The 17,054-nt window shown below is 40.1% G+C and overlaps 1 protein-coding gene across 1 annotated transcript; it reads right to left on the bottom strand.

Annotated features, from left to right (window-relative positions):
• Positions 1-8,814: 8,814 nt before the first annotated feature.
• sp7 (Sp7 transcription factor) lies at positions 8,815-15,746 on the bottom strand. The gene is made up of 2 exons (XM_067586879.1): positions 14,736-15,746; positions 8,815-13,140 (listed from the first exon to the last, which is right to left on the bottom strand). The coding sequence occupies exons 1-2, from the start codon at positions 14,769-14,771 to the stop codon at positions 11,791-11,793; spliced, it is 1,386 nt and encodes a 461-aa protein (XP_067442980.1). The 5' UTR covers positions 14,772-15,746; the 3' UTR covers positions 8,815-11,790.
• Between the last annotated feature and the right edge of the window lie 1,308 nt (positions 15,747-17,054).

Genomic DNA, 17,054 nt, shown 5'->3' with positions numbered 1-17,054 from the left:
CAGGAAGACAACACCCGGTTCAGCAGCAGTTTATGAAGAGAGAAGGACATAACAACCAAAGGGCAAAGGAACCCTTTCGCTTTCAGGTCTACAATGGGAACCTGAACAGTTCTAGTGAGCACAGCAGCCATGTCTAAGAAGGAGGCAGTGCATCTACCAACCTCAGTTGAGACAAATAAGAAATACTACCCCTATCACGACAACAGTAAACATTCACTGATCAACTGTGCTAATTTTAAGATGTTTAGCCCCACCCAAAAGTAGACATGAATCAAGGATAACAACCGCTGCTAGTACTGTGGGTGAGGCCATCAGGCTGCTGAATGTAAACTGAAGATGTGCTGCTAGACCTGTAGCAAAAGACACCTCCTTGTACTGCATGATATCAACAAGTGGGCTACAAAGGGTACAGAGAGCGAGCAGGAGTAAAGCCAGAGCACATTAAAGCCCCCCTTAACAGCTCCACAGAGGAGGTTTATACATTGACAGGCCAGTAGAGGGGTGAAAGGTTCTGCTCAAGGTCAGTAAGGTGGTGTTGAGAAACGGAGACAGAACCATGGATGCCTGTGTGGATGACGAGTCAGAACGTACAATCCTCCACCCAGCAGCCCAGCAGCTAGGCCTAACAGGGGAAGCTGAGGATCTCCCTTTAAGAACAGTCAGGCAAGAGCTGCAGATCCTACATGGTGCCATGGTCTCCTTTACCATCTCCTCAGCAGATAAACCACACCAGGTTTTTTCTGTCAACTGAGCCTTTACAGCAAAACTCCTGTGGCTAGCTGAGCACATACATCCAGTGGAGACCCTCCAGAAGAAGCCCAGGCACCTGAGACATCTACCCCTGCAGCCATTGCACAGTGTGATCTGTGTGTCTGCACAGTGTGATCTGTGTGTGTGTGTGGCTGTAATCTTTCTGAGCCCATGTGTATGAGAGAAACCACTGTCAGCCATTCTCTTTCTTTTATAAATCATCTGGCAATGTTGTCCACAATGTTTCTAAAGCGATGAGATGTCTTTAAAGAGACTACAGACAGAATCACAGACTGTCTGAAGTTAAACATAAAACAAGTTTTTGTTCGGAAGAAACTAAAGAAATCTGGCTTTGTGAATATGTTTGCCTAAAAGATACAGCAATTTTATCGAGTTATCGAAATTGCTGTTGTACTCAACATTAAAAAATAAGACCATATTTTCTGTAAAGGGGACCAAGACCTTATGAGTCTCCCAGATTAATAAGGAAATTTGAGTCCAAAAGTTACTTGAATGATTACAGACATAAAATAAATGAGAAAAGGACTCAATCTCCTGTTTGCAGAAGGAACATAAAGGAGAATGTATGAACTGCTTATGAATAGAAATGAAAAGAATATGTGTACCTTAATCAACAGCTATATTGATGGAAATTTAATACTGGAAACATGTACTGTTTTGAATGCTAGAGGGTAACTCTAAATTTAATTGACAGGTAAACAGAATATTGATTCAATCGATTTTCCTCTAATCCAAAGGCTGTAAAAACTAAGAATATTTGTTTTTTTGCTTAAAATCTATGAACTGTAACTTCCCCTAGCTCAGAGTTTGTTTGTTTGTTGTTGTTGTTTTGGGGGTTTTTTTGTTTTGTTTTTTTTACCTTTCTTCTGCAAACCGTAAGATTAATATTTTGATATTTTGTAAATGATCATATTGTGTAAAAGGAAACTGAACCCGTTTCTTATGTCAATAAAGATGGCAAAATATTATATACATATGCAAAATTCATGAAACCTCCATTCATTTTCAATGCTTATTCTAATGAGTTTCGACTGTATTGTAAATCCCTGAAGTGTATGATTTTATAACTAATTTAACTACTAACATTTAATTTAAATTGAAGAACGATTTGTGTTAATTTATCATTTTAACTTTATTTATTGTATTATTTATATTGTTTTATTTAAAATTTATATAATTTAATCTATTTTCTTACGTTTAATAGTTTTATTGTTATGTTTTTTTTCTTTCTTGTTTTCTCTTACCAAGACACATGTCCAGTTTTTCAATACCATGGTTGACTTGCCTTGTTATTTGTAAATGTTTTGTTCAATAAAGCATTAAAAAAAAGTTGTCATTCGTCCGAAGATGCTTTGGGTTCGCCTGGTTTGGACACCGGAATACACCGCCTCGCATATGCCGAGTTTTCACAACATTGCTCCACGGTTGTACAGGATAGGAAGTGCAAAAGTCACAAATATAAAGTTTTTTTTAACGGCGACGTGGACGACTGCCTCATCTTAACAACTAAATCAGGTGAATAGTCACATACATTAAACAGACTGAAGAGTGGCGGAAAAATTACCACTAGTACAATGTAGACTTATACCATTAAAAGTCAAAGTCGTGCATTCAAAATTGTACACAAGTAATATCTATTGCTAGAACTACGAAATAGCGAGCACAGTGATAATGTACTTACCTAACGTTAAATTCCAAAAGGAAAATTACACCTACTCTACTAGTGTAAAAATTGCATAAAAAAACAAAAGCAACATATGTTTTGTAAGTAAAAAGTATGGGAAAACTTGGGTACTCAGGTAAAGTACCAGTATCTGTACTTTGTGGTGGTGTTTTTTTTTTTTAAGTCAGGCTAATCTTCCTCCATAGTGTGAGAAGGCCATTGCCCCACTATTCATAGGCCTGTTTTCTGCGTGAACATAAGGTTTTTTTTTTTTTTTTTTTAAGTTTTCACTTAATTGTAGGCTACATTAGTTATAAAGCGTTTGTTTTGCATGGGAAGTCTAATTCAAGTCTAATTGCATTTTGGCTTCTTGTGCACCAATTTGTTATGACACAGTGGATCCAGAAGAGGGCGACAGTCAGTCATTGATTTGCCCAGCTGACGGGCCTCTGCCGGTGTCTTTGGCAGTGCTTTGGAGCCTCCGGGTGTTTGGCACCTGTCATCTTCACTTCAGGCCGAGATGGAAACACAGTAAATTTCTCATATTTAGTTGACTATCCTTAAGCTAAATATGGGGGTTTAGACCTGGATAACCTTTAGTGTGTCTTATTAAAAAAAAAAGATAAAATGTTGAAAAGACAGCAGGTTTGTCTAACCTGTCATAACCAAACTGTATTGTATGTGGATGTGCAGGAATATAACATTTATTTATAAGGTTATAGTAATGAGATTGATTATAGACACAATTGCAGATTGACAGCTCTACTAATTTGGGCCCATTTTGTACTTTGGATCTGTTTGCCTTGGTTAATGCCCAGGGGAATTGCACCACCCCTTAAAATCCTTTGGGCCCACGAGCTCAGAGCCTCCTGCCCAACTATTTAGCAGCACTTCCATAAAATATTTCTGTACATTTTCCACCTCTCCATCATTTCCTTTATTTCTGTGGTTCGACAATTAATCCTGTGATGGTTTGCTCGTAAACCCATGCTGGACACCATTGAAGTAGAGCTTGGATTCTGATGGCTTCATTCACTGGCATATGTGTGTTAGTGTGGATAAGCACATTTTGCCAAATGCAACACAAAGTGAACCGGCCATGACAATGAGTAAAGTTGTCTCCCATTTGAACTCCCAAACCTACAATCAAAGCACCATGATTTATTTGTGACCATAGTACACCCCACTACTACTCATTATTCATACTTTCAGCGTTAATTTGCCTTGTTCTCCGGGGCTTCATTTGTCGGTTGAAGGTCCTAATTTATTGACCTTTAACGTGATAATGTAAGTGTTTTTATGGAGCTAGTGGTTAAATCATTGACTGAATGAGATCAGAAATGAATACCATCTTAGCAGTTACAATATATTTCATCCAAAATGCATGCGTGCATACACACACACACATCCACAAACACACTTTCCTTTCCCCTGTCTTGGCCCGGTGCATTAGTATGTGTGGTTCTTTCATTGCCAAAATCATCAGTAGATATCTTCAAGCGTGGAGCTGTATGAATGCTCTTTTTCCCTCCTTCCACAATATGATGTGTTTCCTTTTTTGTGTGTGTTTTGATCCCTCTCTTGCGGCCAAGCTGTGCTGTGGTGAGGCGCGGGTTCGAGTGGCGCTCCTGTGTTATTTTTGGCAGCAGCAGTGGTTGGTGGCTGTTGAGGAGAGAGGAGACAGAAGGGGGATAGCATGAAGCCCAAAACCAAGGCTGTTTAAGGGATTTCTGTCTGAAGGAATTGCTTTGTAATGATCAGAGGCTCATTACGGATGTGTGTGTAGCCATGCATGCATACACACACACATACACACGCTCAGAATAAGGCTGGCATCCACATTTGTTCATTTAACACTTCACAAACACCTCATATACATGTTCTCAATTATAGACCACACACTCAGAGATTCTAAATTGCTTAACATGTGAAATGCTTCGTAGAATCAGTGCCGTCCATATATGATTGAACTGGCATTTAACTCTGCCAGCAAATATACATATCTGTCCTTATTTATTTTTCAAAGTCACTCCGCTCCTGTCACATGGGAACTATTTCTTGTTTGTCAACCACTTTGTTAATGCTCTCTCTCCTCTGTGGGAGTCAGACTGAGACATGCCGCCTGCTCAGGCAACATGCAGTGTCAGACATTCACGCTCCTCCCTCTACGCCTCTGAAAACATCATTTGAAAAAGATTTTCTCCAACTCTATTCTTGGCCACAGATCAAGAGAACGTTATTACTCTACTTTATTTATTTATATATTGTGGTGGTAATGTGTGTGAATGTATGTGTGTACATATGTGTGTGTGTGTGTGTATGTGTGTGTGTGCGTATGTGTGCGGGTGAGTGATATGTAATGGTGTATGTATGTGTGTTAACCCACAAAGATATTTCAATTTCTTCAGAATATTAAATAAACATGCAGCAGCAGCAGCAGCTTCAGTGAAGCGCTGCCTGCCAGTGGGTTTTGGGTTGGATGGGTGGTGGTGCTGGTGGTGAAGGGGGAGAGGGGGTTTGTGGCCGTGGCTCAGGGGGGGTGAGGCAGCTCATGGTCAGGGCCCCCGCCGGACACACTGGCGCCTCGCGCTGGAGGACTTCTGAACCACCACACTCCTCCACCAAAACCCTGCCAACCCTGGCTCCCTGCTCCCGCTTCCAACCCAAATCACTCAGTTCTTTCTGCATTTTGACTCTCTCTCTTTCTCTCTCTGTCTGTCTCACTGTCTCTCTCTCTCTCTTCTCCTTCTTTCCTCTTTTTCCTTCTTCAGTTTCCTCACTCAGTTGATTCAGATCCAGATTCATTTGCTATTTGGCTTCCTCCTATTTTTCTCACTTACTGCTGTACTTTCAGCGGCAGGTCAATCTGATCTGTGTTTTCTCTACCTTTTCTCTCTGAGGCTTTTTTTTTGTTTGTTTGTTTTACATATCCACCGCCCCTTCTCCGCACTGTCTCTCTTAAATCCCTTCGCTTTAAATGTTCCAAGGAAGTATTTTGTGGCTTGCGCTAAAAAAAAAAAAGAAAGAAAGAAAGAAAGACAGAAAGCTGTATAAGGGCAGAATACCATCAAGATAGTAAGCATTTTTAAAAGGGAAGAATAGTTTATGGGTGCTCTAGATATTTGTAAGGGTATTAGGTTATAATGGGCCATCAATTTTCTAAATGTTTTTCCAACCATCTTTAAGGGATACGGGCCTATTCCTCTTGTCAATGAAAAAACGTTCCATTTTGGTCAAACTTAAGTAAACTATGCCAGCTTTACTGTCTTCAAATCTGCATGTGAGAGGGACTGAGTGTGCACACATCCAGGCAAATTACTCAGGTACAAGACAAACAAAAAAGAAAAAAAGAAAAATCATTGCAGGATACGAAGGAGTGAGGTCTGCACACTGTGAAGCTCCAAATAAATAATTGTATTCTCTTTTCAAATCTGCATGTAAAATGAATATTTTTTCATTATTAGGACACGAACATTGTTGTTACATGATGATTTTAAGGGCAACATAGGAAATAATCGGCATCAGTGATGAAGGGCCAGAGTATGTACTTCATCCGTGCCTTATGGGCAAATGCGGTTATTCAAAAAATCCTAACTGCACCTACTGTTGCGTATAATTGAATTATGGATGTCAAACATCTTAAGTAGAGTGGATATGTCTTTACATGTCACACATGCAATTTTCTTAACTTCATTTTCCCCTGGAAGCAATTTGTCATCCGGAGGCCATTAAATGGGAAGCATATTATCTTTTTAAAGGGGCACAGAGTCACCCACAACCCTCCCACAGTTCCTATAAACAAAATGGCCTCATTTAGTGCCGCATTTGGTGCATTGGGCAGTAAGCGGAGTACTTTAAACTTTAAAGACAGCTTTAGCCTAGAAAAAGCTGCGACATGTGTACAATTAGTGTTGGAAATATGAATAGCACTCAGAGTTTGTGTCGCTGCAAGTCAAACTTTTTGGTCAAAAGTGAAAGGGTGGTCTAACTTCCATCACCAACGTAATAATCAACAATCAGGAGAGATAGGAAGCAGTGCAGCAAGATACAATGTTGTTGCATCAGCTAGACTTAAAGGCATGTTGCCACAACGTGAACTGAATTTAGTGCATAAATGAAGAAAAGGACATGAGGATAATTAATGAGGATATACATCTATTGTACTTTTTTGTAACATGGTGTTGTTTCCTTTCCTGACAATGTAAATGATGACTTGAAATGATAAGCAAAGTAGACATAAAGTATATCTGTGAGATAGCTTGACCTTTTTACCTCTTGCCCTTTCTTATCTGTTCTGTTTTCCCCTTTAACCCCTGTTTTATTTAAGCTGACCTCCTCTGCTCCTCAGGTCATGTTATGGTTCACTCAGGTCATTTTACCTTTCCCCTTTGCCAGAAAACCTTATCTTGTTTTTACTTATGGCCTGACTGCTGTGCCTCTGGGCGTGCTGACATTCTTTTCCCTTTCTTCCCCCGCTTTGCCACAGAGACCCAGTCACACCTGCAGACACCTGTGCTTTTGTCCTGCTTCGTGCCTCCTAAAAAACCCCTGCCCCTCCCTCAGTAGTGGGCACCCCTGCCTGTGGCTATGTCAGCACACTCCATTGTTTCACTCGACTATGCATTTAGGACCAGATAATAGCAAGAAAAAGAGATTCATTAGCATTTTGTTCACCACATCATGATGTATCCCCTTATTTTAAAGAGCTGGATTCTCTCAGGAAGTTGAAACTCCCTGGAGTAATTCATGAAGCGCAAGTTTGTGTAACTCATCAAGTCTTATGGCTAAAATAAACACTGCTGGAGTAAATGTATTAAAATTGCTTCTTTGTGTTAGTCGGGTTGGAAATGGGCTGTGTGATGGCTTTAACAGGTGTGTCTGGGATCTGCTGTAATAACTTTTTTTAGCCTCTAACAAGTCTGTGTGTTGCCATGATTTGATTTTGTAAATGGAGTACAGGGGCACAAGTGGGCAAGCCATATGGAACAGATTGTCCGGCTTCTGGTTTTGCCCCTATGTGTCACTCCATGTATATTTTTCTTTTTATGACCTTATTTGAAGCAACACTTAATGTTTCCTGACTCTCTAAATAAAAGAAGTAAAAATAAAGTTAAGGCTACAGGGAGTGTATTTTAAAAAGGCAGAAAAATACCAGTAGCAGCAGAGGTTTTAAAAGCCACTGACCATCTTCTTAATCCCCCCACCCTCACTCACTGGCCTGACACACCCCATTCCCCCTGTTTGCCTTTTATTTTGTGGACTCGACCGTGCGCCCACTTCAGACCACCATAAACATGTCGGTCCCTGATGACAGAGTCGGCCCCGGGACGTTTTATATAAATTGACCTCAAGTACAGCTCATTAGAAGCCCTAAATTGAAACCATGCAGCCCGGGAAGTGTAAATATTACAACAGGAGAATCGGTAGCTTCAGGGGGGTTCCAGCTGTACAGGTCTCCTCTTCATGTCTGCCATGAAAATCCTTTATTTTCTATAGTTTTTTTTTTTTTTCCCATTGCACTTTTCTGTCTTCTAACTGGTTAGATAATGCAATTTGAACATTTCTCTGAAATTGTTTTAAACGCTTATCATCCATTTAAAACATCACATCTTAGCCACTGTGGTTATTAACATATCGTTTAGATAGAATAATTATTTGTCTGGCTCTATGTTAGACAGCACATCTGTTGCAGGCCTCATTTAGTCTTTCCTGAGGCTATCTCTCTTTTAATGCAGTGCGGGCAGTCCACCCACCTCAAGTATTTTTATTAGTCTGCAAAAGCCTGAATGACCTGAAAGGAAACTGGACAGAAAGACACATAAGTGCCACTTGTCGTTACTTAACTTTACCTAACGCAATGTCAAATTTGACAGAAAAAATGTTTGATGGTCAGCCCAGCTTCTCCTCTGCATTCGTATCTCCACATCATGTCTTTCGTCCTGCATCCTGCCTTAATTGGGGTCCTTTGTTTGACCGCCTCCCTCAATAAACAATACAACCACAGCTCCCCTGTCCTAATCCCCTCTTCTCCTCTATACGGACTCTGCTGGAGCATCGCTCTCAGTAATTACCCCTCTCAAGCTGGAGAGTGGAGTAATTGTCTTGAGTGTAACTACAGTGGCTCTCTGAAAGGGGGTCATTGTGTGGAGTTAAGACTTCACCTCAGTGGACGGCTTTGTTTGTGCTGCAAAAGATAATGAAAGTATTTGCTTGGCCATGTGAGGTGGAAATATAGTAAGATATGAAAAGCACGGCAGTGAGTGAGGAGAGGTGAGCAGGGTGTGGAGGAGTGAGCTTCATGCTCAAAGAAAAAGCAGCTTTTCATTTAAGTCAAACTGACATCTCTCAATGTCTTTGTATACGAATAATACCAGCGAAGAAAAATGCTTTTTGGAATTTCTTTACTTTTAAAAGCACCAAAATTGTCACGATTCCACACCTTAACTCTTACAACATGTATACCTTTACGAGGTTTCATGCTTTATCACTATTTACAGTATCTTATACACTCATTTCACAACAAATCAGCAAACTTTGGTAGTTCACCATCACGAGCAAAATTGTGAGCAACAAATTAAGCTCTTATGTTTATGTTTCTTTTAACTGAAGCAACACAGACATCTTTTCATTGTGGAAAGTTACACAAAGTAGAGAAAATATGTGAAAAAAAGTAGAAAAATAACACACCTAACAATATCTATATATTGTTGTAAATATATACAGTTATATGCAAAAGTTTGGGCACCCCTTGACAAATAACATATTATAGTGATTTTTTTTAATTGAAAAGATGTAAATACAGTTTCTCTAGGATACGGAAAAAACACAATATTTTTAGCAAACATTAATGCATAGTTACTTTTCATGTCATAAATAGATTTTTTTTAAAAATAAATAAATAAACAAAAACATCATTGTGGCGTGTGAAAAAGTTTGGGCACCCTAAGAGTTCCAAAGTCTGTCAACAATTGTCAATAGAAAATGTCAGCTAGTGCCAATTTCAAAGCTTTACAAATACTCTGACTCTTCAAAACTTGTGCAAACACTCAGCAACCATGGGTTCCTCTAAGCAGCTGTGTAAGACTCTGAAAATGAGAGTTATTGATGCCCACAGTTCAAGAAGATAGTAAAGCATTGTCAGCTTGCAGTTTCGACAGTGTGAAATCTAATTAAGAGATGGCAGTTTAGGAGAGCTGTGAAGGTCAAGATGGGATCTGGAAGACTCTCGGAGAGAACTGCTCATATGCTGGTCAGAAAGGCAAATCAAAACCCCCTTTTGACTGCAAAAAACTGGCAGGAAGATTTAGCAGACTCAGGAGTGGTGGTGCACCATTCCACTGTGCGACGATGCTACAAACAAGACCTTCATTGAAGAGTCAGTGGAAGAAAACCTCAACTGCGTCCTCATCATAAAATCTAATGTCAGAATTATGCAATGTAACATCTACAGAAGCCTGATGAGTTTTTGAAACAAATGCTGTGGACTGATGAAGTTAAAATAGAACTCTTTGGCCATAATCGGCAAAGGTTTGTTTGGAGAAAAATAGGAGCAGCATTTCATGAAAAGAACACCATGCCAACTGTAAAACATGGGGGTGGATCTATCTTGCTTTGGGGTTGTATTGCAGCCAGTGGCACAGGAAACATTGCACGGGTGGAGTGAAGAATAGATTCCACTAAATACCAGCAAACATCACATCGTCTGTAAAAAAGTTGAAAAGAGGATGGCTTCTACAACAGGATAATGATCCTAAACATCTCAAAAACCACCATGGACTACCTCAAGAAATGCAAGCTGAAGGTTTTGGAATGGCCCTCACAGTCCCCTGACTTAAACATGATTGAAAATCTGTGGGTCGAACTTAAAAGAGCTGTGCATGCAAGACGGCCCAAGAATATTGCAGAGCTAGAGGCCTTTTAAGGAAGAATGGGAGAAAATACAAAATACAAAGAATTGAAAGACTCTTAGCTGGCTACAAAAAGCGTTGATATCTGCCAGAGGGGAATTACCAAGTACTGACTATGTAGGGTTCCATGCCACAATGATGTTTTTATTTTTGTTCAATTTATGACATAAAAAATAACTTTAAATAAATGTTTGCTGAAAATATTGTGTTTTATGTTCCATATCCTAGAGAGGCTGTGTTTACTTCTTCTTACATCCATATTCGCCAAAATATGTTATTTGTCAAGGGGTGCCCAAACTTTTTATAACTGTAATATGTACAAACATATAAAGGAGAAGCCCTTATTAATCATTACTTTGCTAGGTGTGGAAGACTTCACAATTCAAAGATTATATAGAAATAGTACACACATCTAACCTCAAGATCTATAAATAAATCTTTAAAACATAGTCCCAAACTCCATGTTATAACTAATAAATAGGAAAAATAAGTCTTAATTTAATGCATTTTATTTTCTTTTTGGCCAGCTTCAACTATCTCGCTTTTTTTTTTCAGGCATTATATTTCCTGCAAGGTGCAAGATAATCTTCCATGTGTATAATTTAAGACATAAATTAGATTATTTATGTAAATATGAAATTAAATTAGACATAGTAAGAAGCAAACAGCAAACAAAAGTGAAATGCAAAACCTTTTACATCAAAATGTCTTTGGCAACAAGAAACAGTAAGTAAGACTGTCCATTGATTGTTTCAAGAATAATGAATAAGTATCAAAGTACAGCTGTAAATCAGATTTTTCTCCTGGCATGCAATGCTCCATCAACTCCATCATCCTAACCATAAGTCTCGTTCTAAAACTACTTTCCTTTTGCGGCTTCAGAGCTCTTTTCCTTCTGCTTTTGCAGATTAAATTTCCCCAGTGGTTTGTCTCATTTGAAAGGCAGAAAATGTGTGTAGGTTACAAAATGTGTGCATGAGCGTGTTTACTTATACGTGTGTGTGCAGACATACTTTTGTGTTTGTGCTTGCATGCATGTTTGCATTATATAGGCTTGCACATTTCTTCATACTTCTTTCTGTGCATGTACGCATGTTATATTTGTGTGCATATACACGCTGGCATGGTGGCTTAATATTGTGCGTGTGTTGAGTTTGTGTGCCCGCAAACATTTGTGCATTGATGTATGTTTGCAGGCTCTCTTATATTTGTGTGTGTGTGTGTGTGTGTGTGTGTGTGTGTGTGTGTGGTCCAGAGGAAATGAAGTGATTGCTACCTGCAACATGCTTAGTCATTTATTATATCAAGTCTTTTCAAACATGATCTGATCTCCTTTGTATGTCTTGAAACAAAATACTGCCCTTTTTTTTATTTAAAAGGTCAATTTTTCACCATAAAAAACTAACCCACCATGTTTCAAAATATCACTGGATACAACACTGAGTGAAGTCAGATCTCCAACAGTCCGCTGCTGTTCTCCACTCCATTAGGTGTGCCAGTCTTCTCATCTCCGTTGGTTATTGGGTCAGCGACAGCGTTGGTGGGCACAGCGCTGGTGTTGAGCTCTGCAGTCTCTTCACTCCGGGGATCTGTGTCTCCCTCCACAGCTACAGCTTTTCCCTGCAATGCAGAATCTGCGTGGGTCTTCTGGTGCTTTGAGAGGTGGTCGCTGCGCGTGAAACGCTTGTTGCACAGTAGACAGGTGAACTTCTTCTCCCTTGTGTGGGTGCGCACGTGCCTCTCCAGTTCGTCCGAGCGGGTGAAACGCTTCCCGCAGAACAGCCAGTTGCACACAAAGGGCCTCTCGCCAGTGTGCCAGCGCAGGTGGGCTTTGAGGTGGGAGGCCTTGCCGTAGACCTTCCCACAGCCTGGGATGTGGCAGCTGTGGACTGGCTTCTTCCTCAGGGATGCGGCTGAGGCCCCCAGCCTCTCCAGCTCCTGGCAGTTGGGGCAGTCACATGAAGACCTGGTGGGTGCTCCCCCTCCGCTGTAGCCCCCTGATCCCCTTGCAGGCTTTAGGCCCATGGGACTCTCAATCAGCCCTGCACTTGGCACAGGCTTGGGCTTGTACATGTCCTGGGGCAGCATGTGCTGAGAGGGCTGGAGGAGGTGAGAGGAGGAGCCCAGTCCCACAGAGGGGTAAGGAGCTGGGTTTAGAGGCGTAAAATCGGTGCTGTAACTGGGCAGCTGTGGGCTAAGGGAAGCCTGTGGCGCCACAGGCTGCAGGGAGGCCTGGAGACCTCCATCTGCCTGGGGCTGGGTTGCTGACAGCCAGTTGGAGTTGGGGTGGACATCCCACCAGGAGGATGTGGCATTAGCTGGGGCAGCAGTAATGCCAGGATGGATACCGGCTTTATACCAGGAGCCGTAAGGGTGCGTCATATCCAGCGAGGTATAGACACTGGTGAGGCAGTCTGCCGTAGCGTGGGCCTTGGACACTAAAAGAGACGGGTCCTGGGAGACAGAGGTCTGGAAGGAGTGGGAGAAAGGGTTATATTCTGTAGTGTAGCCTCCGGCTGAAGGAGGGGGGCTTCCAGTGGGGGTGAGCAGCCCGCCACCTCCTCCTCCTCCAGCTGTGGTGAAGGAGCCAGTGTAGGAGTCCGCCAGGCCACTGCCGTCTGCGGTCCGTCCGTTTTTAGCTGTCTGAAGGTCAGAGGTCATGTTGTAGGGCTTCTTTACTGGAGTGGTGCTGCCGGTCTTACCGGGTGTAGCTGAATCCCTGACTGGGCTGGTGCTTCCAAACTTGTTACAGGTAGCAGTTAACATAGCCAGAGGACTGGAGCCATAGCGTGCGTCTTCCTGAGGAGGAGGAGACAAGGAGGAAAATGAGACTGTCTGTCTGCAGGAAATGGCTGCTTGCTGCTGCTGCTGCTTCTGTCAGTGTCAACTCTAATAAAAAACGTATGTCTGACTGCCACCGCTGGCTTTTCCTGCTCTCTCCGTTTTCAAAGTGGTCAGGGCAATTTCAAGCAGTGAATGTTTACGCTTGGGAAGGTTCTGCTCTGCTCAGCAAAGGAGGAATTCCCTCGTTCTTTTGTTTCACTTAAACCACTGTCTGCGAGTTATTCTTAATTTTGCATTGATGTTTACTTTTAGGTTTTTTTTCCACCTGTCTCCGCAATCCCCAACATCCATAAATATAAGTGACGCACTACTAACTGTAATGTCCCAGTTATAGCAGACACAGACATCTTGTTAAACGTGTTTATTTCAACATGGCTAATGGTACATTGTTACACAGCGTCTTGCCATTTATCTTCTCATTTTCTGATAGATTTAAGTGTATGCGTGTTTTTTTCCTGTAAACATTAAGAAAATTTAGCTGCCAGTTTAGAAGATTTTCTATTTTTCAAGTCAACATATTCTTGGATATCTGAAACAGAATCTATTTAATTTGACATAAAAATGTCTTTACATTAGTACCTCTTTTTTTCTAGTATTTTACTTTTCCTTGTGGCAAGTCACCAAACACCAAAGCCCTGCATATCATAGGCGTTAAATCTTTCTATCATAGGCGTTATGTCTTTCTATCTGTCACCACACACTGTACACGTGGATGTAACTATTGAGAAATCACTGTTATATTCCTATAATATTTCTATAGAAATTTGCAGTGCGTCTGCAGAACTGATGTTACTCTTATTTAAATGGTTCATTATCTGTTGTGGTACCACTGTAAGACCCTTATGATTATGGTTAAGCTGTAAAGTCTGTAAAGTGGAATTTTTTTCTTCTTTTCTTCAGTGTAGCTCTATTTAATCCTAGCCTCTAACTTTGAATATTTGTATTTTAAAAAAAACCCAAAAAAAACATCTGCTTAAATATTCTCATAACTGTAAGACTCAGACTATGGTCTTTCCATGCAGTGACTCCCTATTTAAGGGTGATTAGTGGTTATTTCCTTCTCATGCAAGAAGCCCTCATCCATTTTCACATTATTAACGCTTCATCACAGACTTAAAGATCTCAATAGTTTGTGTCTGTTTATTTCTTGCATCCCACCACAGTCTCAGCTTGTGGTAACAGGAGTCAACTTTTTGATTCAAATGGTATTATCCTTTTTTTTTTGGCCTGGTTTTTGAATAAGGAGTAACCCTGGAGAAAATGCAAGTATGGGCTTTTGCAAAAATGAAGAGATGTTAACAAACAAAGTTTCATGTTACTGAGCCAAACAAACTCTGTCAGCAGCTTAGCGTTAAGTTTATTTAAATCCCGTATATCACTAAGGCCAAACCATACTCGTCATCATCCACATTATAATTTTCAATGCCCTGTTTATATTCAGTCTTATACTTCCAAATAAACTCTAGCGGGAATTTCAACATCATTCACATCAAAATATGTTGGGTTTGTATGAAGAAGAAGAATTTAAAAAGAAAATCAAATATACTTACAATTACATTCCCTACCTCCAGAATAGATGCGGCCATCCCTGAGAAACAAAATCCTAAGGAAGCTGAGGGGAGCGGGAGAAGCGCAGCTCTGAGTCCCGGGACAGTTTGGAAGAAGTTGGGCACTAACGCGGGGAAGTGTTTTGAGGCACGGGGAGCCCGCCCCCTAATTACAGGCTACGGGCTCTTTGAAGACTCGCTGAGAAGCAATAAAAACCGTGCAATGGAGGAAAATGGAAGGAGATTGGTGGATAAAAGAGGACATCCCACCTCCCCAAACTGAGAGTGTCGAATCATTTCTCAAGATAAATGCATGAATGGGTTACTCATCAATCACCATGTGGACATTATTTCAATTTCACTGGCATTATTTTTTCCACTGGGATTAGTCCAGTGGAGTCTGACGCATCATCTCGCAGAGAGTTATCTAGCCGCATTTCTCCAAAAAGATTCATGGTAGAGGCATGCTATCAATTGTATGCATGAGATTAGACACATTACTATAGGGGGGGACTGTAAATAAAGAAGTGAGAAGTAACTAAAACACCCTCCCGGTTTTCTGTGAGAGAGGAAAAATAACAAAAGAACATCTAGCCTCGGCCTACGCCACATAAATCACAAAAATTAAGCTGACCGAGTCTGTGGTTTCCGTTCGAGATTTTATTATTCTGGTTTCAACCCTCTCTCTGTTTCCAATATTCTTAAATGCAGTTAACTGCTTTTTTAGACATTAACTGTGATGGTTAAAGAGGCTGAGCTACAGAGACAGGCGAAGAAGAAAAGGATCAAGTCATTAAATAAAATAAAGAGCAGATTATGGCATCAAATAAAGTGAATTCAAACGGCGCATTCACGAGGGGGAAAAGACTGTTTCCTCAAGTTTTTTTTTAAAAAAAAAGAGAGAAAGAAATGAAGGATGAACAGAAAGTTTGAAAATGTCAAAAAATATTTAGTCTTACCCAGTTGTAGAGTGGTGGTTAAAAATAGTCAAATATCTGTCTGTCATAGTTTATTTTCTATCGTGAGTCTGGAATAAAAATCTTTTAGAGGAAAATGTGAAAATATGTATTGGCCTAATTTTGCTGATTTACCAATTTAGAATGTGTTTTATCTCCAAACTGCTTGCATGCAGTTAATATGGCTTTTTGCTTTCTTAAACTTGCTATACACTATTTTATAATTATTTTATATTTTATTTATAAAGTTCATCCCAGTCAAAGCAAACACATGAAAATTATTTAACTTTTAATTTGTTTTAAAAAAAAGATACAACACAGTTAAAGTCAGGAATGCATACAAGACAAACCATCCACATCTTCACTTTTCATTTTTATTGCAGTATTTTACATATATCAAATATTCATACACATCATAGTAAAAACAAGAAAGTTTATGTCAGTTATATTAAAAATGTGGTCACAGAAAACATTCATTTTCAACTAATTTGTTCCTATAGAGTGTAAGAGCAGTGTTACAATACAGGAAGAAGAAAAGGAATAATCCTTATGTTTGTTTGTTTTTTTCAGACAAACAAGACTAACCAATACTAATTAGGATATTTGGGGGGCTAAATCTGTATTTAATGAGAATAATAAGCTGTTAATTCAAAAGTTTAAACTCATGCATCTTAATATGTTCTTATTGAGCTGTGTGATATGTTTGAAGTGAAGATAAATGTCATAAGATGGCAAAATAATTTGTTTTTCAATCAACAGCGTTCATCGGATTTCTTAGCTGAAAGGTCATGTTCATTTTGACGGACTTCATTTATTGGTTGAAAGCTGAGTCAAAAACTCAACTTTCAGTCAGCACAAGACCGATTCTCAGCGCCTTTTTGTGGGCGTCTCGTTTTCTGAAGGAGAGCACAGAAGATTAAAATTGTTGTCAAAAATAAACATATAATTTCTGTCCTTATTTTCTCCTCAATTACAGGGCATGGTCAGAGCTGGGCTTGTCGTTCTGGAGAGTCTGGCCCTCACATGAACACAGCGGCTATATTTGGCAGTCTGCTCTCCAACTGACCTTCATTGCTTTATTTTCTTATTCCAGGAGGGGTGTGAGTAGAAGAACAAAGGATGCTACATGCAGTAGTTTACACTGTCACACACTCCTACGGGATTGTGCTCACTGCAGTCATATGAACCTCACATCAAACTGAAGATAACACCTGTTATCTATCTATCTATCTATCTATCTATCTATCTATCTATCTATCTATCTATCTGTCTATCTATCTATCTCAATAACATCCCCTCTTATACGCACTATATCGTGCCAAAATCTTTACAGATACATGTGTTATACGTGGCAATCTTTTGACAC

The sequence above is a fragment of the Thunnus thynnus genome, chromosome 4 (genome assembly GCF_963924715.1).
Source record: "Thunnus thynnus chromosome 4, fThuThy2.1, whole genome shotgun sequence".
Classification (NCBI taxonomy): domain Eukaryota; kingdom Metazoa; phylum Chordata; class Actinopteri; order Scombriformes; family Scombridae; genus Thunnus; species Thunnus thynnus.
The sequence above is the reverse complement of the archived record's forward strand: the minus strand, read 5'-3'. Positions and strand labels throughout refer to the sequence as shown.